General features: G+C 39.1%; 1 protein-coding gene across 1 annotated transcript; it reads left to right on the top strand.

The window, feature by feature from the left end:
• The first annotated feature begins 395 nt into the window (after positions 1 to 395).
• Positions 396 to 24,941, top strand: Alkal1 (ALK and LTK ligand 1). The gene is made up of 5 exons (XM_046428477.1): positions 396 to 582; positions 18,654 to 18,707; positions 21,099 to 21,179; positions 22,253 to 22,333; positions 24,550 to 24,941. The coding sequence occupies exons 1-4, from the start codon at positions 396 to 398 to the stop codon at positions 22,315 to 22,317; spliced, it is 387 nt and encodes a 128-aa protein (XP_046284433.1). The 3' UTR covers positions 22,318 to 22,333; positions 24,550 to 24,941.

The raw sequence follows: 24,941 nt of genomic DNA, 5'->3' as shown, positions 1-24,941 counted from the left end.
CCTGGGAGGCGGTCCTTCGAAAGCCCAGAAGACCATGCTGAACCGCACGCTTGTGTCACCCGGGGTTGACTGTACCGACTTCCGAGGGTCCCGCACTCTGAGACACGCCTTCATCCCCGGGGACCACCCCGAGGTCCCCAGGCGCCGCCCCGCCTCCGGTCCCCGCCCCGAGCCCCCGAAGCGCTTAGACTTCAGCCTGCGCGCGACTGAGTCCGGACACCGCTCCAGCCCGACGCCCCAGGGACACAGATCCGGACGCGCGGGCTGCGCGGAGTCCGCTCACCTCGGTGGCCGCTATCCCAGTCCTACTGGCCCTCTCCTGGGCTGCAGACCCTCCGAACCCGTCTCAGCATCCCTCCTGTGCCTTTTGCACTTCTTCTCCAGGCGCAAAGGACATGCGACCAGCTAAGCCAGGCTCTCCGCTACCCGCGCTCCTCTTGTTGGCGCTGGCTTTGTCCCCGCCGGGGACCCAGGGAAGGCCCCGGGGGCGCAGAGCAGCTCCTGTCGTCTCAGAGCCCAAACCGTTGCTTTTCCTCCCTGCAGCGGGGACGCGCCCGGCTCCTAGCGCCTCCAGGAGCTCAGGTAAGTCGTCGCAGTCCCATCCCATCCTTTGCCTGAGCCTGGGTCCGTGTGGAGTACCTTTGGAACTGTGTAAGACATTTGCTCTTCGAAGCCTGAATCAAGCACAACAGAGAACAGACTGCAGATTCCCTGTCTGGGAAAGAAAGATGGGATGGGCTTATTAGATTTACCATGGTTGAGACTTAAATAACAAAATCCCTGGGGCAAAGACATCGTCTTTATACGCCCCTTTCCAGGTGTGGAAACCTTTTTGGAAATCAACTGATAGAGCAGATGAAAAACCTGGGCTTGAGTCTCATGGGCCAAGGATAGTGGATGGATTATGTAATTGTCAGAGCCTCCTTTCTGGGTCTTTTTTTTTTGGGGGGGGGGTTGAGAATTAACTAACCTAACTGCCCTCAGAGACCCATTATGCAGGAATGCCCCTCTCCTTCCCCTTCAAGCTGGCCATAGTAAATGGGTGATTAACACCACTTTCCACGGGCTGCTGTGGCTGGTGTTAATGGAACCTTTCCTGAGTCTGCTTAGAAGGGTGGCAAATGCTGCCAGCTGCTCCCAAATCAACACTGGACACTTTATACTTAGACGCCTAAGAAGGTGGGAGGAATGACAAGGGAAAAAAAAAAACTGCCACTATATAGGGTCATGAGACACCCAAAGGTTCAGAAGACGTTGTGTGACTGAGGAGGAAAAGAGAAAAGCCCAGTGAATAGGTCTGGGGCAGCTGGGCTGATGTTGGGAATGGGAGTGGCAGGAGGAGTACAGGATGCATGGCAGGAAGCAAGGTGAGGAGGGAAAAAGAGAGAAGCTATTTAAAGTGACTCAGGTCACATCCTGCACAAACTAAGCAAGGTGGAATTGCTGGCAGAAATTGAAAGCAAGTGGTTCCATCTTCAGAGCCACTTGGTGGCCTGCACCCGGAAAGACCAAGCCCAGGGTGCATCTTCCAACTGGTTCCACCTGTTGGTCATGCCATAGTTCGCAAGGATTCTTCTGCCTCATACTTAACTTTTAAGAAAGCCAAGAGGGATTCCTAGTACCCTGCTTGGTTTTGTGGTACTGTAGATTGAACACAGAGCCTCATGCACGCTAGGCAAGTTCTCTACCACTGAGCTGCATTCCCAGCTCTTTATAAAATTTCATATTGAGGTCAGGCATGGTAGCACATGATGTAGTCCCAGTAGCTCAGGAGGTAAAGGCAGGATGATTGGAGTTCAAAGCCAGCCTCAGCAACAAAGCAAGGCCCTAAGCAACTTAGTGAGACCCTCTCAAATTAAGAACTAAAAAGGGCTGGGGACGTGGTTCAGTGGTTGAACGCCCCTATGTTCCATCCCTGGCACCAAATAATAATAATATAATAATAATAATAATTTTTTTTTTCACTCTGAGGCAGTCTCACTACGGTGCCCAGGCTGGCTTTGAACTTCTGATCCTCCTATCTCCTGAGTAGCTAGGCTTACAGGTGTGCATCGCCACATCCAGCTCTACTTTTCTTTCATAAGAGTTATGACATCATATGTATACTTATTCATTCCACAAATGGCCACCTGTCTTTACATGGCAGTCGTTATGTAGAGGGCTGAGGCTACCCAGAGCAACCAGCAGCTAGATGTCTGCTGTTTCCAGTACGCTCAGGGTGTGGAGGGAGGGGAAGGCTTGAGCATACATACACTGAATGAGCAAAATGTTCTGCAGAATTCCCAGAGTGAATCAGAGGGAGGTGATGGGGAGGCTGAGATGGATCTGAGAAGAGTGTGTGGAGGACCTGGGTGAAGACTTTCAGTCTGACTGGCAGGTAGAAAGCCCTCAAGAAGGGGTGGAGTGGAATAGTGACCACAGCAGGGGGATGCCATGTTGCTGCCACACACGATCATATACTTCAACTTACAATCATTGTTCACCCAAGTATTTATCTCAGACGATGCTGTGTCAGTTTGGAATGTAAAAGGAGTGGGAGAAAGTCGCAACCACAGAGCATTTATGGAAATACATTAATTCAGATCTTGTGTTTAATTTAAGTCTTTTTGGTTAAAGACAGTGAAAAATTACTGAAGTGAATTAAGAGGAAGAAAACAGAATATTTTATTCCAAGTTAAAAGTGGTAACAATCTGATGCTGTGCGTGGTGGCCCACGCCTGTAATCCTAGTGCCTCTGAAGGATGAGGCAGGAAGATTGCAAGTTCAAAGCCAATCTCAGCAACTTGTCAAGGCCCTAATCAACTTAGTGAGACTCTGTCTCTAAATAAAATATAAAAAGGGCTGGGGGGATGTGGCTTAGTAAGTGGCCCTGGGGTCAATCGCCAGGACCAAAAAAAAAAAAATGTGGTAACAATCTAAAGTTGTTGTTGTTGTTGTTTAAATTTTTATTTTTTTGTTTGTTTGTTTCTTTTTGTACCAGGGATTAAACCCAGAGGCACTTAACCACTAAGCCACATCCCCAGCCCTTTTTATATTTTATTTTGAAATAGTGTCTTACTAAGTTGCTGAGGCTAGCTTGGAACTTGTGATCCTCTTGCCTCAGCCTCCAAAGCTGCTGGGATACAGGCATGTGCCACTGTGACCAGCAATAATCTAAAGTTTTAAAAATCAACATAGTCTGATAGAAAGTGACCTGTGGGTCACCCAAAGTCCCTTGCTTTCTCTGCCTGTTTGTAGTGGTCTCATCTTTTGATTATGGCACTTTATTCATATGGGGAGAACAAGAGTGGCACATTACATCTGAAGTTGCCTGTGAAAGGAACATTTGGACATGGATCAGGGACAAACAAGCACATGAATATAGAGAGGACAAGGACCCATCTGGAGGGTCTCATAGGAAATGCTCAAAGGGTAGTAGGTGTCTTAGCTTATTCAAGAGGAAACATCTCCCAAGTGTGGAGGTTAAGGATCTCTCACCTGTGCCAGATGTGTCTGGAATTCTGTCCCCAGGATTCTGCAGCATAATAAGCACCATCATGTACATGCTCTGGGTTCTGAAATCTCTGCTGTGCATGTAAGTAGAAAAAACTAACTCAGGCTCAGTTTCTTCTCCTACTAGCCTCACAACACAGATCACTTCTGACATCAGATGCGTTGGTTTTCCCCCACACCAAGCAAGCAGTTGATTCTGCAGGGTACACCAGCTGAGTATCCTTTAATCCAATTCACTTTCTATCTGGAGACAGTGTCAGATCCCTCAGGTCTAAGACCTAGTCCCTAAAACTGAACCTCTCGTCAGATGCCTGTGTGAAGCCCCAGGTCATTTTACCAGCGCTTCTGACTGACCAGCTACTACCAGTCAGTGTTCCTGCTACTCCCTGTTCGGGTTCCATTAATTGTCTAAGTGGCTGTCAAGGAAACATGTTTACCAATTCATGGAGAGTTCACTACCTCGTCATGATTGATTAAATCACTGGCCATTGGTGGTCAATTTCATCTTTAGCCTCTGCTCCCTCCCTGGGCGTTGAGAGAGAATGAAAGTCCCAATCATCTTGTTCTGCCTTGGTCTTTCTGGCAACTAGCCCCTATCCTGAAACTACCTGAGGACTACCAGCCCTCAATCAACTCAGGAGCATGCAAATGCATATTATCACTTCAGAGATTTCAAGGACTTTAGGATTTGTATTCCAGGAAGTCCAAACGAATATTTCACAATATCACAGTGTAGAGTGCTTTCTTCCTTCTCAGGCAACTTCTTTACACTCACAGGTAAGGCTGGAGGTGAGAGGATCATAACCAGGCTGAGGGAGCAGTAAATATGAAAACTGGAGTCAAGACGTGGACAACATGCAGTTACTCTCAAGGTTGTAGTTGGGGTGGAGGGGAGGTGTGAGCTTTGGGTTCCAGGAGCACATGCAATTCACCATCCTTGGCTGTCCTTCCTCCCCACAATGCATTCACTGTTCATGCACATATTCAGCCATTTATTCAGCCACTCAACACGCATTGGCAGTCACTGATAGGCTTGGGATTGTAAAGTTCACCAATTTTTTTTTTTTTTAACTTGCTCTTATGGAGTTTAGGTCAGCTGAGGAATCCTGCCAAGTTCTAGAGTTTGGGTCATCCTTTTCATTGTCCTTTCTGCCATCTTACTCCAAGCTCTCATGAGAGTGTTATAAGGACCTTCTATATTGTCTCCCTAACTTATTTAGTAGGCCACCATTATGTTTTTATTGGGATAAGAATCAGGAAGTGTGGGTTTTCATTCCCTTTATTCCCACCCTCTTGTTCCTGTTTCCTCCCCCTGTCCTTTACTCTGAGCATCTCATCAGCAGAGGGAATAGAGGAGGAATTCTACCTCAAACTACCAGAAGAAAAAGGGTATTACACGGGTTGGGGATGTGTCTCAGTGGTGGAGGGTTTGCATGCATGAGACCCTGTATTTGATCCCCAGCACTGCCCAAAAAAGGGGGCATTGGAAATCTCACCCATCAGAACACAGAAAATCAGAGGCTGAGAAATGGGCCCTAATGCCAAGAGAAAGGAGGTTTCAAGGAGATTGAGAAGAGATGAGATGTGGGGAGAGGGAACCGTAATGGGAACTGTTGGAAAGTTTTAATGTATTATTGCATCTCCTTTTGCAACCTAGTTTCAAGAGATGTCAGTAAACATTGACGTTGTTTCTGTAGACTTTCTGGAGTCAGATTTGTGTTGTTGTTTTAATGTAAAACTTTACTGAAATGGAGCTTAGCGAAAAACTGTGAAGATTGATTTGGTGAGGTTATTTTGAACAATTGCAAATAAACATTTTAATAAGTAGTGTGGATGGAGCTGGTCTTTCTGCAGTCACAAATCTAGAGTGGTTTCTTCATTTTCCAAGAAAGTTCTAATTCCATTTGAAGGCAGGACATTCATGGTCACTTTGTGACTGTCCTTTGGCTCTGACAGGGCTGCCTCCAGTGCCTCTGTGCCAGTGACAGTCTTAGTACTTGCTCCTTACAGATGCCATTCCGGCTCTGCGTCTGATATTTTGCTGTGTTCTAAAATGCACTTCTCTCATCTTTTCATATGGAATACTGTTCTATCTATTTCCCTTGGAGGAAAATCAAACGGTTTTTCTTCTGTTCCCACACCTCTACAATCAACACAGAAGGCTTCTGTGACCTTGAAATTGTTTTTTTTTTTTTAAATTTTGAGTCAGGGTCTCACTAAGTTGCCCAGGTTGGCCTTCAAGTTGTGATTCTCCTGCCTCAGCCTCCCAAATAGTGGGAATCGTAGGCAGGCATTGTGCCTGATTAATCCAGTTCAATTTCAACATTATCTTCCTAGATATAGGGTCAGACCCCACAGGTTGAGGCCTCAGTCCTCAAAAGTATTCTCACTTCAAACACAGCTACCAAGTCTGAGCCTCTGACATTTTTGACTGTTGAATGCATATAAAAACCTAGTTGAGGACAATGAAAATTATATTTATTTGGGGCTAATGAGGATTGCAATATTGGGGAAAAAAACAGATTAAAGAAATATTGAAAATGTGCTCCCAGGTTTTTCCAAAATGGCAGCTATCTATAGCTTTAAACTGAAGGGGGTTGGGAATTACATCACTTGTGAGTCAGGCATTATAACTGGTACTGGCACAAGTTAAACTGTCTCCTAAGAAAGGGATTGGATGTGAGTTGTTTGAGGGAGGGGTCGTTTATTCAGGTCATCGGAGGTCGACAATGTTTCAGGAGATTGCAGTTTAGCCCTGGTCAGAGTTCAGCTTGGTCTGATGGAATTCTGGGGACATATGTGGGGATGGGTAGGAAGTGCCCGGTTCAAAGGTTCAGCTATAGGTATTTCTGAGATCTGTTTGTGGCCTCCCAACTCCATTTTAAGTGCTCTGGAACCAGTGCTACTCCACTTTGATTTTCTTCTTTGATGGAATCCACCAGCCACAAACTGGGGACCCCACAACACTTCTCAGGTTGGTTTAATTCGTTAGAGCAGTTCACAGAACTCAGGGAAACATTTTGCTTATATTTATTGGATAAAATTTATTTAGGATATACAAAGGATATCCTATATATATTCTATATATAAAAGATATACCAAGATGAAGAGATGTGTGGGATGAGGGATGTGGGGAAGGGGCGTGGCATTTCCATGCCCTCTCCAGGGCGAACCACCCTCTACGAATCTCACATGTACAGCTATCCAGAGCTCTCAGAACCCTTCCTTTTGGGTTTCATAGGCATGATTGACTAAATCACCCCTCCTTGTTGACCAACTCTTCCTTCAGCCTCTTTTCCATTCCTGGGCTGGGAGTCCCAATCCTCTAATCCTGCCTTGGTGTTTCTGGTGACCAGTCCCCAACCTAAAGCTACATAAGTGCTGCCATCCCTCAGTCAACTCTTTGTCATGCAAAAAGACACAGTTGCTTCAGAGATTCCAAAGATTTTAGAAGCTATATGACAGGAAGCAGGTACAAAGAGCAGGTACAATATATATTTCCCAATATCACAACCCTCTTCCTTTGTGATGTCTCTGCATTTATTTAAAAAATATCTGAGCCCTAAATTCACTTTGCAAATATACCACAGCTCTGGCAAAATCTAAAAAACAAAACAAAACAAAAAAACCCATATGTACTTAAATACTGCTGGGTGTTGCATAATAATGGAATTTTATTCATCAAACCCAAATTCCCTCTATTGCAAGTCTTTTACTATTCTATCCACTCAGTCATATTGGTAATGATTTACTTCACATGAATAAAAAAATTATTTTGGCTACTTTGCATATCACCAGGGTGGGTACTTCAAAAAAATTTTAATGTGTATGTTTAAGTTATGCACTCTGATGTTTTGGTAGACTTATATATAGGGGAATTTTTACTACATTCAAACAAACATATCTATTACCTTCCACTTTAATAATTTAAAATATTTTATTTGCTGAATTATTGAAGCTATTTGTTTTACTGAAAACTGCATGGGAGGAAGTCAAGGCAGAAAGATTATATATGATTTTTCACCACATAGTATATTTGACAGGTGCTATGTTCAGAGGTCTGTTGGGCCTGGTAGTTAGAGTCTCTATGATAGCAAACATAGGAAGTAGCCAGAGATGACTTACATGAATGAATTCTTCCCCATTCACAGTTTTTCTGGTAGTAATTGTTGCCTGTCTATAGGAGTCCATTTATATAGCTGCCAAATGATGAAATTCTGTGCAGGAAGTTGACAGAATCACCTAGTGTGGCTTTTCCCTCCCTGCAGTGGCAGAGTCATAGGAAACTACTTACCACTCACGCATTGGCAAAACAACACTAGGATTTAAAAAAAACTTTTTATGTTAATTTCTCCCTATGGCCTCAGTTTTAGTGCTGGAAATAAATTCTAAAGCATTTTGGAGCAGACTTCTAAGATTTTTGTTGCTGGGTAGAAATGTAGACAATAAATCCAGCCAATGTTTCCTTCATGTATATGACTGTAGAAAGTACCAGAATAGTGGGAAGTGCAGCCCTGTCTGTATACTTTGCTTTTCTTTGAAGATTTTAGTTCCTTGTGGTCAATTGAGGTCTGAGAATATTAAATGGAAAATTCCAGAAATAAACAATTCACAAGTTTTAAATTTCCTACCATTCTAAATAGCTATGAGATCTCATGCTGACTTGCTCTGGTCTACCCATGTTATCAATCATTCTTTTGTCCAGTGTATTCATGCTGTATATGCTACCTTCCCATTAATCACCTGCCCATTTAGGATATTAGATCAACTATCGTCTGTTGTGGTTTTTCAGTATTTATGTTCAAATAACCCTCATATTACTTAAATAGTGACCCAAATCACAAAAGTAGTGATGCTGACAATTCAGATATGTCTAGGAGAAGATATAAAGTTCTTCCTTTAAGTAAAAAAAGCAATAGTATAGTAAGATATTTTGAGAGACCATATTTCCACTACTATTTTTATCCTCATTATGTTATGATTGTTATATTTTGTTATTATTGTTATTAATCCTTTACTGTGCCTAATTTATAAATTAAGCTTTATCACAGATATGTATAATAGGTTAAAAAATACTATACATAGGGTTTGGTACTAACGGCAGTTTTAGATATCCTCGGGGCATACTGCCGCGTACCCCCACAACCTTGGATAAGGGGGACTATTAGCATGTTCTGAAGTTTAGGCATTTGTTATAACTTTATTTATTTATTTATTTTACTTTTTATTTTATTATTTATTTATTTATTTATTTTGTTTTAATTAGTTACACATGACAGTAAAATGATCTTGACATACATTTGAATCAGATGGGGTATAATTTCTCATTGTTATAACTTTAGTTCTGAATCTATCAGTACAAGCTGTCAGGAAAAGGTAGCTATAATATTTATATCATATTTAAAATGTGTAGTCTATTATGCATTAATAAAATCAACATTTTATTAAAATGTGATTTAGTGAAGTTATAGTCTTTCTGATTATCTTTTTCAGTAATGATTTATTTTTTTTCCCTGAAAACAAGTTGTATTTTTCTCCTATAGCATCTTCATATTGTAACTCATATTAGTTTGATATTTCTTTATCTGTATTGATGTGAGTTCCTTTAAGCTAGGACTGAGGATTAATTGTTTTTGAATGCCCTTGGCCTACACAAGTCACAGTATAAAGTTGATATTTAGGAGGAATTTTGGAAGAGAAAAGGAGTAAGGAACTGAATTTTTTAAAAGAAACTTTGAGGTTTTTTTTTTAAACTTAATTTTGAAAGTTAAAGATTTGAATTTTTATTTGCCCAAAGCCAAACCGGACCTATCAACTTATTATTTAATTCGTACCATTCTGAGGATGAATAAGTATAATCTAATTTTCTTAGCATTTGGTTATATTTAGACAATATAACATTTGTTGCCCTTAATATTTTCTAGAGGAATGATTCTTAACTTGAGGCTCCTGGAACCATATGCAAGTTTCGAATATGATTCTTGAACTTGGCCCTGGATATGACATATCTGTGAATGCAGTTTGTGGATCTGTAGTTCATCAAATTTTTTTGAGAATTATCATGTACATTGAACTTTTGGAACCACCCAATTTTTAAATTGGGGAACACAGGGAGGAGAAAGGTGGTACATCAGAATCTTCTAGAATGTTTCTTCAGAAAGAGAATGGTTGACTGCCCTCCCCAACCCTGGCCAAGCTTCTAGTTTGGCAGTTTACTATCTGCTGTCTCCCCATCCCAGCATGCAGCCACTGCTCTGTAGCTACATGATTCAGTGTGTTTTGAAAGTTAATCTGTGAAAAAAAGTTTCCCTGGCTTACCAGCTTCAGAAGCATGGCCTGTGAAGTCCTGCCGAAAAGGAAACTTAATGTAAACTGCTATTATTCAAACTTTTTTTTTTTTTTAATTTAGCCTTACTGGAATTTCACAGAACTAGGTTTTGAAGGGTTCCATATGGGACAACTGTTTCAATCTCTGCAGGTAGGTCAGCCCTCTCTTACCTAGGGGGACCCTGGGAAGACAGGGTTGGGCTGAAGGAGAGAAGGAAAGATGAACCGGAGGAGGCAGAGGGATGGGGCAAGGGAGTCATTGAGGAACAGTGACATACCATCTTCTAGGTGACAAGGCACCCTGTCATTCAATGGAAAAGTAAATATCTAGGGATGAGTTTAGCAAACTGGCAAGCTATTCATCCAAAATTTAAATGCTGTCTTTAAGAATGCAACCCTTGTGCACATTTTGTACTTCTGTGAACATTTTTTAAAACTTAATATACAAGCATTCAGCTTTGCTTGAATTTTAGAGAATCCATGATTACCGTTCATGTTAACTGCTCAGCATGTCGGCTTCACACCTGGTAGACCTTAGACGAATGACATGGGCCAACTTAAGGAAAATAAATCATCTTTATGAAGTTGTAGTTACCTGTGTGAAAACAAGGAAACAAATGCAATTAAACAATTTCAGTCCTGAAAGACGATTATTTTTGACTGATTATTTGGTAAAAATTCCATTGATGTACCAAATACTATATATAATACTATTGACACTATTGATTTTTTCCAGAATGTAGGTCTGTAGAGACAGCAAACCTGGGTTCTAGACTTGCTGAGGCCAAGTGGCTGTGGCCTCTGGACAGGGTGCATTTCCAGTGTCTTAGGGAAGGGCCACTCCGGATGCCTGTGAGGCACATGACAGGGACCCTGTCTGTAGGTGCACAGGCTGGTGGCTTCTCACTCTGAGGAAGTCCTGCATTGGTGTCAGAGCAATGGTGAATCTGAAAATGTGAATGCCATCATGGCCACTTTGGAGCTTGCTTATATTTGTTTATAAGAGATTTTCTATTGCCAGAAGATATGCCTACTGCAAAGAAAGAAAAAACACAATTCACTTGTTGAGTTTGGAGTCTTATTTGTTGATATAAATTTTTTCCTGTGACTATTTCCTATATTCCTTCATAGATTAGAAAACAAAGTTCTGTTTATACAGGGAAAGATTTACAGTTTGAATTTTAAGTCTGAAGTATAGAAAGTAATTATTGCATTAATTAGTTGGTACTAATACATTAATTAATGCAGTGTTAAAATAGCAAGTTCTTGAAGATTCTTCATCAGTAGAGTAAAAATAAAAGACACTCCAGGGACTAGGGATGTGGCTTAGTGAAGAAGCTTGTGCCTAGTAAGCAGGAGTCCCTAGGTCTTTACAAACCCAAAAGATCCTTCAGAAGAAGAAGAAGAAGAAGAAAAAACTTAATACAGAGGCTAGGTTATGTGAATAATGTGTATTAAACTGGTTTATCTTATATATTGTCAATTTCAATTTAGTTTAGTTTTATTATTGTTACTGTTTCTGGTTTTATTCATGTATTTTTTTCTAAACCCCCATGTATTTCATTCTTAGGAAAAAAATATTTCCTGTGATTGCATATTATGTTTTCAATATAATTAGCTAATTTTAAAAACTGGCAAAAAAATTTTTAACATACAGTAGTCAGGTTTTGTTAGTCAGCTTTCAATTACTGTAACAAATACCTGAGACGATCAGCTTATAAAAAGAAAAAAAAGGTTTATTTTGGCTCACAGTTTTGGAGGTTTCAGTTTGAGATTGATTGGCCCTGTTGCTTTGGGGCCTGTGACAAAGTAGCCCATTTTGGTAGCCGTTTGTGAAAAAATTACTCACTTCATCGCTGGGATGCAAAAGAGGAAAAGTAAGATGCTGAGGTCTTACTGTCACCTTCAAGGGCACGCCTCCAGTTACCAAAAGACCCCCTACTAAGCCCTGCCTATTAAAGGTCCTCCCACCTTCCTGTATCCTAGCTGGAGTTCAGATCTTTCATACATATCCCAACACAGCACAGGTAGTAATTTAAGTGCACATTTCAAAAACACTCACAAGAAGGCATTTTGAAATATTGGCAAACTAACTCTTGCTCAAAGAATTCCGTTGCCTCATTTTGGAAGCAACATATTTAGAAACATTTTTATAGAAGATGATATGGAGAGAGAGGTTTTCTTTTCATCATTTTTTTTTTCGCATTGTTACCAGAGAATATAAGACACGTGTGATTAGGTGACCATTCTTCCCAGTATCTGCCATCACCTATGTTTTAAAATATAGCTCAGATTTGTTTTATTCAGATATCACAAGACACACAGACTGAAAGTGGTTGTCACGGAGGAGGACATTTAACTTCCTGAGTCCCTAGAAACAGGGGGCAGGACACATGAGGTAGAGCCACACTAGGAGCACCTGGGCAGGTCAGGGGGCTAAGGGAGTGGAGAAAAGTGTGGGTAGGAAGTTTTTATTGTGGTTTCTGCAGGACAGCACGAGAAGGCTTAGGATGGGCTGGTTTGAATGTTTTCAGTGGACTCTGGTGCTAAGGGCCGGTTCCGGCCGGTTCCTGGCCCTGCAGTGATTAGGGTAGGGGGACAGTGGCCCTGAGTCTGAAAGCCCAGGAGAGGAGGTTGGGGTGAGGGAGCTGGGTCGGTTGGTTGACCTAGGAAAGGCAAGTTTGCAGGTGAGTCTTTTGCCATCTCTAGGAACTGGCCCTCATATTAGAAGAGACAGTCCCTCCAGGGTCAGCAATGCCCCAGATGTCAAAGCACCAGAGTATAGAACACAAATTCATGATTAGTACAACTCATAGGACCAACTCCGACCTCCTTTGTGAACCTTACCTGTGTACCAGCCCTCATTATTGTTCCTGCCTGTGGCGCTGCCTGGTCTTCAACCCACTCACTGCAGGTGCAGGCAGTCTTAATCTCCCTTGGCCTCCGGGATGCTCTCCGTCTCCCTCCTTGCCTTCTTTAAGTGCTTTCTGTATTTCCACAGTTATTCTTGCTTTGTTCCCTGCTTCTCTGATGATTGCTTCTTCTCCTCTGACCTCCTCTTCTTCAGCCACCCCAGGGATCCATTCTTGCCTGTGGAGTGTTCTGTGGAGTGATCATGTCTACCCCCTCTAGTTTCAACTATTGCCTCTGTGAAACTGATTCCAAAATATATCTCCATCATTATTCTGTCCCTTGCTGCTTGGAATGCTGGGGATTAAGCTCAGGCCTCACACATAGCTAGGGGAGCACTCTAGCACGGAGCTACATCCCCAGCCCTGTTCCTTACTTTTTAAATTCACATAACCACAATGTGCTGGATCATCTGCTACAGGACTCTCAAACTTGACTTCTACTCGCATGAGTCTGTGCTTCTGCCTTCAAACTTACTGTCTGTCCTTTATTGCTGGCCTCAGTAATGACAACGTTTTGATTCTTGGACATTGTGCTTCTAGGATAATTTGCATTTATTATTAGATTAACAGCCCTCTGGGGTTTTCCAGTGGCTCAGTGTATTGATTGGCTTCTAGCTGCCTAATCAATCAAGAATAGTATTAGCATTGTATTCTATGTTTGCAGGTGAGTCTTTTGCCATCTCTAGACAGTTTCCTGCTGTCCTTTGCTGTCATTCTTAATAACGGATTGCACCTAAAAAAATGTCATCCAATGTAAAAGGCTTTTTATCTCTTTGTTTTTGAAATGGTAAGACTCATTTTTTTTTTAAAAAAAAAGTCTATGGAATGGTGATTTTTAAATCTGAGAGCGAGCTAACTAGTTTAGACAATTTGCAGTCAAATGTGACTATACCAAATAAACTGTGTTACAATAAAAAAAACAAGGTCTGATGCTCTAGGTCTGTACCTAGTCTGCATTTCTGTCAAGCTCCCTAAAAATGCTGATGCTGCTCATCAGTGGAATATACTTTAAATAACAACAAATTGGAAGACAAGAAGGAACCCATTTGAACTTACTTGATTACTTTGTGTGTTATTTACAACCTACATAAGCCTCATAAAATGTTACATAAAAAGAGAGTTAAGTAATGCACTCATTTATTTAAGTATATTAAACCTTAATGGAAGAGGCATGATATAAAAACATATATTTACAAGTATGTATTTATACATTTACAATTATATACCAGTATAGCCTCTATGTGACTATATAAGAAAAAAGAAAGATGTCTGTTTGGTGACCTTCCTTTTTTTTAATATTTATTTTTTAGTTGTAGTTGGACACAATACCTTTATTTTATTTATTTTTATGTGATGCTGAGGATTGAACCCAAGGCCTCGCATGTGCTAGGCAAGCACTCCACCACTGAGCCACAATCCCAGCCCTTTTCATTTTTAAATACACTTAATTTTGTATTTTTAAAAAGTATTGCTTGAATATGTTTAAAAGTTAATACCATTTCCTATCGTGTATTTAATACATTTGAATTTTTCTCCAACCACATTTTCCATCTGTGATTCTCAGTAATAACATATTAAATGTTGTTGTGCTTATTTTTTTAAATGGAACTGTTTTTATATATTAAAAAAAATTAACAGTGCCATCTCCTTACTTAAAAGAATTGATAATTCTAGGAGCTTGGCAGCATTTCAATTAAAGTGTCTCATGTAACACTGGTTTAAAACACGTGTCCTCATAAAGGAATGAGGGTCAACATTTATTTATTATTTATCATATCAGAATGAACTATCTTTATGGAAAGATTTTAAGTTATATGGAGGTACAAGCAAATAATAAACATTTTTCAGTATTTTGTTTTGTAATTGTTCTGCTTTTTTTTTTTTAACCAGAGATTGGATCCAGGGGTGCTTAACCACTGAACCACATCCCCAGCACTTTTTAAAAAAATATTTTATTTAGAGTCAGGGTCTTGCTAAGTTGCTTAGGGCCTTGCCAAGTTGGTGAGACTGACTTTGAACTCACGATCCTCCTGCCTAAGCCTCCCAAACCACTGGGATTCCACGCACCATTGTAGTTGAAAGCAGCCACTGACACCATGTAAACAAATGGACATGCTTGTTCCAAAAACCTTTATTTACGAACACAGATGTAATGCTAGATTTGGCTCATGGGCAGTCATTTGCCAACCTAAGGAGAGAAGAATGCAATTCAACACAAATTACTGAAAACTGTTGAGTTGTCTCTGCATTTATTCTTGCTCCTCCATGTCAGGTATCACAACCTTTTGAAATTTTATTGTTAACATTTGTTTATTGAAAAAAAAATTTGAATCATGTATCATTTTATTTTTATTGCATAAATTTAAAGTGTACAGCATGACATTTAATAAACTTATAACAGACTAATGGTTAGAGTTGTCAAGCAAATTAACATATTGACACATCAGACATCATGTCACCCTTACTTTTTATTTATTTATTTTTTGGTAGTAACACCTAAATGTACCCTCTGAGCAGTTATTCTGCATCCCATACAATGTTAATAACGGTAGTCCTCACATTGTACATTAGATATTTGGACTTCTTCATCCTATATATTTGCAACTTTGCATCCTTTGACCTAATTCTCCATTTCCTTCCTCCCTTGTAATAATTTTTTAAAAATGAAGCTTGACCATGTCATTCTCTTGCCTAAAGCCTTTTGTCTTCTCATCAGCCACAGAGTTAAGTACAAAGTGTGTAAAGGACTGTGAGGTCCATGTCCACCTACAACCTCATCTTGTGTCTCTTTCCCTCCCCTTCTCTCTCTTTAGCCCCCGTTGACATTTCTCAAATACCTGAGCACATAGCAGTGCTTCCCTTTTCCCATCTCTTTTTAACTAGTTATCTCTTACTCTTTTACTAGTTATCTCTTACTTTTGCTTCAGGTGTCAAATTCCATGTCTCAGCTTAAGTTAAAGCAATCTGCTATATATCCTTACCTTCCTGTATGACGTTTGTAGTTTGAAATTAAAAGTCAAGCGTATTAAAATGGTGGTTTTCTTTTTTTTTTTTAATTTTTTATTGTTGGCTGTTCAAAACATTACATAGTTCTTGATATATCATATTTCACAATTTGATTCAAGTGGGTTATGAGCTCCCATTTTTACCCCATATACAGATTGCAGAATCACATCAGTTACACATCCATTGATTTACATATTGCCATACTAGTGTCTGTTGTATTCTGCTGCCTTTCCTATCCTCTACTATCCCCCCTCCCCTCCCCTCCCCTCCCCTCCCCTCCCCTCCCCTCCCCTCCCCTCTTCTCTCTCTGCTCCCTCTACTGACATTCGTTTGTCCCCCTTATATTATTTTTCCCCTTCCCCTCACTTCCTCTTGTATGTACTTTTGTATAACTCTGAGGGTCTCCTTCCATTTCCATGCATTTTCCCTTCTCTCTCCCTTTCCCTCCCACCTCTCATCCCTGTTTAATGTTAATCTTCTTCTCCTGCTCTTCGTCCCTACTCTGTTCTTAGTTACTCTCCTTATATCAAAGACGACATTTGGTATTTGTTTTTTAGGGATTGGCTAGCTTCACTTAGCATAATCTGCTCTAATGCCATCCATTTCCCTGTAAATTCTATGATTTTGTCATTTTTTAATGCAGAGTAATACTCCATTGTGTATAAATGCCACATTTTTTTTATCCATTCATCCATTGAAGGGCATCTAGGTTGGTTCCACAGTCTTGCTATTGTGAATTGTGCTGCTATGAATATCGATGTAGCAGTGTCCCTGTAGCATGCTCTTTTTAGGTCTTTAGGGAATAGACCGAGAAGGGGAATAGCTGGGTCAAATGGTGGCTCCATTCCCAGCTTTCCAAGAAATCTCCATACTGCTTTCCAAATTGGCTGCACCAATTTGCAGTCCCACCAGCAATGTACAAGTGTACCCTTTTCCCCACAACCTCGCCAGCACTTGTTGTTTGACTTCATAATGGCTGCCAATCTAACTGGAGTGAGATGGTATCTTAGGGTGGTTTTGATTTGCATTTCTCTGACTGCTAGAGATGGTGAGCATTTTTTCATGTACTTGTTGATTGATTGTATGTCCTCCTCTGAGAAGAAAATGGTGGTTTTCTTGGTAGCTTATTCTGAGCAGAAGTGCAGCTTAGTTTGTTTCCATTTGAAAGGTAACAGCCCCCTCAGCCTTTAGTTCCTGGTCTCTTGTTAGCAAAGCAGAGCTTCAGGTGATAAAAGGTGAACAAAACAGTGGCTTTCTCCTCAGGAAGCCCATAATTCTGTAGTGGAGATGGACAGGCAGCCTGCACTCTCATTCTAACCAGAACGTGATAGCTGCTTTGATAGAAGTTACAAAATTATGTTATGAGGGTGAAGAAGAGGGGAAAATTCACATAAAAATATGTATTTTTTTTTTTACAAACCTGAATGTCATTATCTCAGTGTCTACAGATTAAAATGATAGTCTAAACTGTTTTTGGAAATTGAATTATATATAAAATCTTGAACACACTTAGTCACAGCACTTTTTGTACTCAGCTGACTTATTGTTCAGAAAGCACAAATGTAGCCACCTGGCCAAATAGCACATGGTGTACTGATGTCACAGAGGTTGACCTGCTGTGTTTGGTTTCAGGAGGTATGGTATATAGATTTTTTGTTCCGGCTGGAAGAGTATTAAAAACGACACCAAAAGATTTAGATAAAGAAATACTTTGATTTGCTCTGCTGCTTTATTATTCTGTATGAGTTTTGTTTGTAAAGTGCAGGTGTTTGTGCTCATATGAGAGGGGAGCTTTGATCTCTGTAGCTACTGCCTGAGGTTGGCAATCCTGCCCTGAGCTCACCAGGGCTGCTAGGAGCCTGGGAGCTACTTCTTTGGCCAAGGCTCCCACATCCCTGCTTAGCTCCCAGGATATAAAAGATGGTTAGAACTCCTACATCTTCATTTCCAAGGCTCCCTCTCCCTGGGTTTCAGTGAAGTTGACCTCAATGGGGTAGCTTAGACTCACCTACGGGGAGGTGGGGAGGTGACAAATGTTCACTTCCCTTTCATATTCATAGTATGTTTGACACCACACAGGAGTCGATCTGGAACAAAAACATTCTAAGTTTAAATGTTTAACTGCCAACCAACCTTGAGGTTCAAGTTTAAATGTTCTCTCCTTCTAAATGACTTCCATATGCTCCTGAAGGTTTTTATAAATTGCATTTTCTGGATGGCATATTTTTAGTGAGTACAGTTGAAGACTGAGATGTAGTTTGATTATTAAATATTATTTTATTTTAAGCTCAAAGCCTTTTAAGTGGGAGAGTCTCCTGACCTGAAGTGTATTTCAATTTGTTTGCTCTGGCTGCTGCAGGGGAAAAAGGATTATAGGAAGGAGAGGACTGGTTAGGAGTCGGCTGCCAAAGTACAGTCACAAAACTATGAAGACTTGGACTAGCCTGTGTTAGTGAAAGAGGTAGGAGTGCATGGGTCTCGGATAAATTTTTAGATATGAAATCTATAAAACTAATTCACAGGCTGGATGGGGTGCTGGGAGAAGAAAGATATCAAGTATAACTTCTTGGTTTTTGGTCTGAGCCAGGGGTAAAGTATGATGTCATTTACTGAGCTTGGAGAACATGGTGGGAAACAGGTCTGGGGCAGCCAGAAAGTCAGATGTTGATCTATGGCTGTGCACTTCTGAGAGGTTTGTATGTCTGTATGTGCCCTGGTAGAGCGGTGGGGCAGTGAGCTCCACTGAGTTTTGGAGCCAGGGAATGGTCAGAACAGGAGAGGTGGAATTGAGATCAGTTACATAACTGCCATGGATTCATATGTTTAGTGCCTTTTAATTATAGCATATTAAGGATTTTTTTTTAAGAGTGGAAATCATTTCAGAAATTCTAAAGTCTTCTTTTTTTTTCTTTTCAGAAATATTCCCAAGAGATTTGAACTTAAAAGACAAATTCATAAAGCATTTCACAGGTAAGCATACAACTTATCAGTGATTTAGTTAAATAAGAAGATTATCTGCAGTTCCTCAGGAGACTGAGGCAGGAAGATTGCTAGTTTGAGGTGGGCCTTTGTAATTTAGTGAGACCCTGTCTCAAAAAATCAAAGGGCCTGGGGATGTGGCTCAGTGGTAGACCACCCCTGGGTTCAATCTCCAGTACTGAAAACTAAACAGAAATTTAAGAAGATTGTATGCAAAGTACTATGTTAGGTACCGAGGATATGAAGATAAATGTCTAGAAAAGGCTTGTAGTCCAGCTGGTGACATGGATAAATGCTTTTAACTTGTATGAACTATAATGTAAACCAGATTTTGATAAGTAGTAGAAGTATAGACAATGTTTTAGGGACAAACAACAAGTGAATAATTTGACTAACAACCACCAAGGAAGGCTTTCAGTGGACATATTTAAGTGGGACTTTAAAAGATGAATAAAGTTTTCCTAAGGTGAGATATACATTCTGGTCAGTAGGAATTCATTGAGCAAGACGTAAAATTTTGTAGTGTGGTTTGGGAAAGGACAGGCAGATGATGTGAATGGGCTATGGATGAATTTAGGTATGGATGCATTTGGCCAAAGGGCAAATATGTGACTGGAAAGGTAGGTTGGAATCATTGTGAACAATCTTACATTGCATGTTTGTGGGCTCACTTGGTCCAGTGGAATCCCACCAAATAGCTGAGTGTGGTGACAGAGTCGGAAAGAGACCTCTGGAGACCAGTTTCAGAGAACTCGATTCACTTTATTATTGCATAAGCAAGCCTTTATGCATATTCTGTTACTGGGCAAATTTATCTGAGGGCCGTAATAATCCAATGAGTGGCAACCAAAGGGCTGAAAGGTAAACGGCAAAAAGCAGAAGGAAAAGGAAGACACTGTGCACAGGAGGTTGGCCAGGTTATCATGGTGACGGGGCTTGGTTGTGGTCAGTGTTCCAAACCACAAATATCCCGACCCAAGGTGCCCAACACATGTTGAGGACAGAGGACAGCCAATGGGGCACAATAGAAGTTTTTGGAACAGGGGAGAGACAGACTTTCATATGCCACATCTTTTTTAAAAAAATATTTTTTAGTTGTAGATGGACACAATATCTTTATTTTATTTATTTATTCTTATGTGGTGCTGAGGATCGAACCCAGTGCCTCATGTGTGCAGCGAATGCTTTACCACTGAGCCACAACCCCAGCCCTCGTATGCCACATCTTTTTAATTTTATTTTTAATTTAATTAATTCATTAATTTGTGGTACTAGGTGAACCCTAAGGACATTCTGTCACTGAGATACATCCCCAGCCCTTTAAACATTTTTTTTTTTAAATCTTGACGTAGAGTCTTGCTAATTCATGAGGCTGGTCTCAAACTTGTGATGGTCCTGCCTCAGTCACTGAGATTACAGATATGCTCAGCAATAAGCCACATCTTAAGCACAGACAAAATGCTCTCTCTTGACACTGTTTCATTCTTCTTCATATCAACTTTGTGAATTATTTTCAAATCGTCCCATGCCCCAAGATTTGGAAAAATCACTAAACTCATTACCAACAATCTACCCTTGTTACCGCTATTGCCTTTCTGTTCCTAATCATCTCAGCTACCTTTTATTGTTTTATATCTCAGAAATGTAGTTTTTCCTTGTAGTTGTCCCACTTGATCAAATCTGAGGGCCATATTTGTTAACTAAGTTTAATATGAGTGTCATGAAGATCAAGTGAAGATCCACCTACAGCATGAGTGAGTGTCAGGGTATTCAGTGGGACTGTCCTGACTGTGGAGTCTCCATAAAAAGTAGACTCCAGTTGGAAGGATGAAAGTTTTGATGAAGTCTACCAGAAATTTATATGAACAGATGGAGAGAAGCCTCAAGATCTTGCCCAATTTATGGTAGTCCTTGACATTAAAATTAAACACACACATCACTTTAATTTTAAAAAATGGAATAAATGTCTCTGCATATAAATATTAATTCCTATTAAATAAAAAAATTGGAGAACAAAAAGTAGAAACCAAGGATATTAATTTTATATTCTTTATAACCACTTACTTTGTTCCCTACAGATTTCTTTCCTCTATCTGGTGTTTTTACCTTCCAGTCATCCTAGAGGGTTCTATTGGAAGTCAAGGTTCCATTATGTGAGAGGTTGAGAATGCAGAATGAATTTATATTGTTTTTCATAGATCAGAACTCATTACCTCCCACAGAGTCTGGTTTCGGGGAAGTGGGGAAGGACTCTGGAGCAAGTTCTTTTAAGGACAAGCAAGATGTAAACTACAGTTATATTATTTCCATCCGTAAAGTGCTAGCAATTTGTTTGGGAAACATGCCTGTGTTTATAATAAGCATTCTTTTCCTGTCCTCTAGGGCCAGTCACATTTTCAGCTGAATGTAGCAAACATTTCCATAGACTGTATCACAATACCAGGGATTGCTCAGTGCCAGCCTGTAAGTCACTTGGACAGTTTTTTTTTTTTAATCCTATCCAGCAATAAATGCATGTCATTTTAAGCTTTAACTGTCTTCGGGTGGGACATAATAGACTAAACATTGCAAGAGATGCTATTTATAACACTGTCAGTACTTAAGGTTTGTGTGTGCTGTTGAAACTATAAGAACAAAATCACATTCTAGCTGGGAATATATCCAAATCTGAAAATAGCAGATTTCCTTAAAGACCAAAGTGTTTGTTAGGATTGAAGCCTTTTATCATTATTCAAATTCCTTGGCATAAATAAAGTGCTCTCTCACATAAATGAAAAAAAAAAGTAAGATGATTATGGAGCATAAGTCAAAATTTCCTCCTAAGTTATTTTAAAGTAAATATTTTTAATATCATGTCATTTGTACAAAGGGTGCTGGATTTTTCTGAATGTTGATAGCATGTGTTATAAAGGTTGCTCTAATGAATTCTTTTGGATACTTAAATCACTGAAGTTAATGATTCCAAACATAATATTTAAGTGTTATCATTTAAAATATCCAAAGTACGATTATGTGTGGTAACTGAGTTGGCTGTTTTTAAATTTCTTTCCAAGCCTAAACTTCCCTTTAGAGAAAACAAATTTTAAGCAATTTGTTTCTTATTAACTACATTGCTTTTCTTGAGAAATATTTAATTTTACTTAGGTTGTTGCGTCAGATTTGTTGTAAGATTTTCAAAAACAACTTGCATCTAATGGCTCAGAGAAACAAAGCACGTTGGCTTCAAGGCAAAATCACTAAATGATAAAGCAGTGTTGGGCAGAAAGTTCAGGCTTTGGGACCAAACTGTTTCCCAGCTATGAGAGAAGTAATACTTTGAGGCTCTTTTCTCATCTCTAAAGTGAAGACAACAATCATACTTTTCTATTATGTTACTGGGGCAATTAATGGGGAAAAAAATCCATGTTATGCACTTCATACATTAAGTGCTTTATAAGTTATAGATATTGTTATGTGAATTAACGACAATAATTAACATGATTTTCCTGATATTTATAGTAACTATAACCTAATCTACCTTCTACTCCTTCTCCTAGATTACAAAAGATGTGCCAGGTTGCTAACAAGATTGGCAGTGAGTCCACTCTGCTCGCAGACCTAGAAAATCTACCCTGGGAGTATGTACTTATTTATTTTTCTTATGCTGTTTAGTAGTCTTTTTTTAAGTTTTTTTTTTAATTGATGGTTCTGGGCCTTCCACATGCTAAGTAAGCATGCGCTCTATTTCTACTGAGTTACATCACCAACCCTGTAAAGTCTAACCAAAATTTGAACAATTTGAACAATGTAAGAATCCAGGAAGTTGATCAAATCCATACCTACTGAGCTTAATCTGGATTTTTCACTGTGCTTTTTTTTTTAATATTTTATTTTATTTTTTTAGTTTTCGGCGGACACAACATCTTTGTTTGTATGTGGTGCTGAGGATCGAACCCAGGCTGCAAGCATGCCAGGCGAGCGCGCTACCGCTTGAGCCACATCCCCAGCCCTTCACTATGCTTTAACTTGATCAAAATATGCTATTTGATAAAAAAAAAAAATTTTAAAATATCCACTCTAGTGATTGCATTAAATAAGATGAATAACATTTTGGCAATCTTACCAGCCCTAATTAAAAAAAATACTCAACAGGTTTTGGTGTTATTTTATTGTTGTGTGAAAACATTACACAGATAGATATTAGATGAACAGAAATACTTACAGGTCTATATTTTCTTAACTGGTCAAAAGATATAATAAAAATGAAAATAGATGTTAAAATGTTGGCTTACATAGAGTGAGTAAGAAGATATTGGAAAATTGGAAGAGAAAGCAAAGGATTAAGAATATAATAAACATTTAATGATTATCTGCTTTAGATTACTATTTGACAAGAATGAAATGGTAAGTCAGAATATTCATTCTAGTTCAATTACCATAGGAACCCTAGGGAATAATTCAATCATAAAAAGATTCATGTAAATTATAGCATTTACTTACAAAACCAAAATCTATACAAAATACTGAAAGACATTTATTTCTTTGCAAATATTTTTTCTCATTAGTTCTTTTCAAGCGCAGTATGAAGTCAACATATTCTGGTCAGCATTTCAGTACCATGGACAAGTCCCTTTAAGAACCAGATCCCTCAGGCTGTTAAGATGGTGAATGGAAACCATGAAGTACATGTATTCTAGAAGTTTCCGTGAATATCTCACACTGGCCAGTGTAACTCGCTCTATCCCAAATAATTTCACAGGGATTTACTTAACACATCTCACAGGTTTGCTGTGACAATTACTGAAACAATTCTGACCTCACTTTCTGAACAATGATATCACATGTTGTAAAAGTTGCTCTAATGAATTCTTATGGAAACTTAAATTACAAAAATTAATAGTTATTCCAAACATAATGTTTAAGTGCTATAATTTTAAGTGCCCAAATTACTAGTATGTGTGGCAACTTGTTGCTGTTGTTATTCTTATTTTAAAGACTATCATTATAAATTAATACTAATTAACACTATTAATTCTGAATGCTTACAGTTAAGAAAATGAGCTAGATCATTTCAACATTCAGTGGGAAAGTGCTTCCATTGATTACTCTCAATGTGTCTCAAAGCTTTTGGATAATACAAAACAGAAATAAATCAAGAAAATTCATTTGGCTGTTGACCTGTATCGAGGCATATTTATCTCTTTCTTGGTTTTTAATATATTTTATGTAAATGAGTAAACTTTAAGTCCTTAAATCAATATAATAAATGGAAAATTTCCCTGAGACAAGTACTGTATCATAATTTAAAATATGAAGCTAGAGATGTAGCTCAGTGGTAGAGCACATGCTTAGCATACCTGAGGCTCTGGGTTCAATTCCCAGCACCACCAAAAAAAGAAAATTAAAAATGAAATATTCCACAGAAATCTACATTTTTGTGGGACTAAAGTCAGAGAAGGCAGTTGATATTTATGATTCATTGTAGTGTTTAGAGATTTAGTTATTCCTTCTGCAATTATCTGTGATATTATTTTTAATTATTTATTTCACAAGATATTATAATCACAGTATTTCAGATAAATCAATTTTAGGAATTTTTATGAGTTAGATGATATCAAGTTCATTTTGGGGGGTATACTGCACATCATAAAACTTTAATAGGGAAATCATTTTGTGTCTCTAATAGATCCTCTCCTCCTCCACAAACACACTTGTCTGTAGTTTCAGGATTAGACTGTAAATTCTAATCCTAAGAGTCCACAGATTATTAAGCAAAATAACATGTAACTATTAAAAGTATAAATTTTATGTGTGTTAAAAGCAGGTAATTAATATTTTTCTTTTTCTCCCACAGGCATTTCTTAAGGATACAAATCCAGTTTGAAGAAAAAGTGCCTGGAATCATACTAAATGTAAAAAGAGATGAAATTTCTACTTTGTGGATATTAACCTGAGTAAAATAAGGGACCCTCAGAAATAGCAGATCACCTGTGTGCTACTATAGAATGGAATCTTTCTTACTTTATCTTTATGGAATAGTAATTTATAGTTTCTTAAAAGCAGAGTTTAAATCACATTTTGCAAATCGAATGTTAAAACTTATGCTCTTCTATTTTATTTTTGCTAAGAATATTATTTTCTCATATGATTGACATTCCATATGAACATTATGTGAATCATGTCTAAGAGTGCCAGTAAGCAGTGATGCTTTTTGTGTATGATTTTTAATATGTTTGTCAACATGTA

Source organism: Marmota monax, unplaced genomic scaffold (genome assembly GCF_021218885.2).
Source record: "Marmota monax isolate L192 unplaced genomic scaffold, Marmota_monax_Labrador192_F-V1.1 WCK01_AAM20220418_F8-fsc00044, whole genome shotgun sequence".
NCBI lineage: Eukaryota > Metazoa > Chordata > Mammalia > Rodentia > Sciuridae > Marmota > Marmota monax.
This window is presented reverse-complemented; position numbering and strand designations above follow the sequence as displayed.

Coding starts and splice junctions, on each gene's coding strand:
- Alkal1 (XM_046428477.1), top strand. CDS start 396: ATGCGACCAGCTAAGCCAGGCTCTCCGCTACCCGCGCTCCTCTTGTTG. Junction 583..18,653: donor TAGCGCCTCCAGGAGCTCAG/GTAAGTCGTCGC, acceptor TTTTCTTTTCAG/AAATATTCCCAAGAGATTTG. Junction 21,180..22,252: donor GGATTGCTCAGTGCCAGCCT/GTAAGTCACTTG, acceptor TCCTTCTCCTAG/ATTACAAAAGATGTGCCAGG.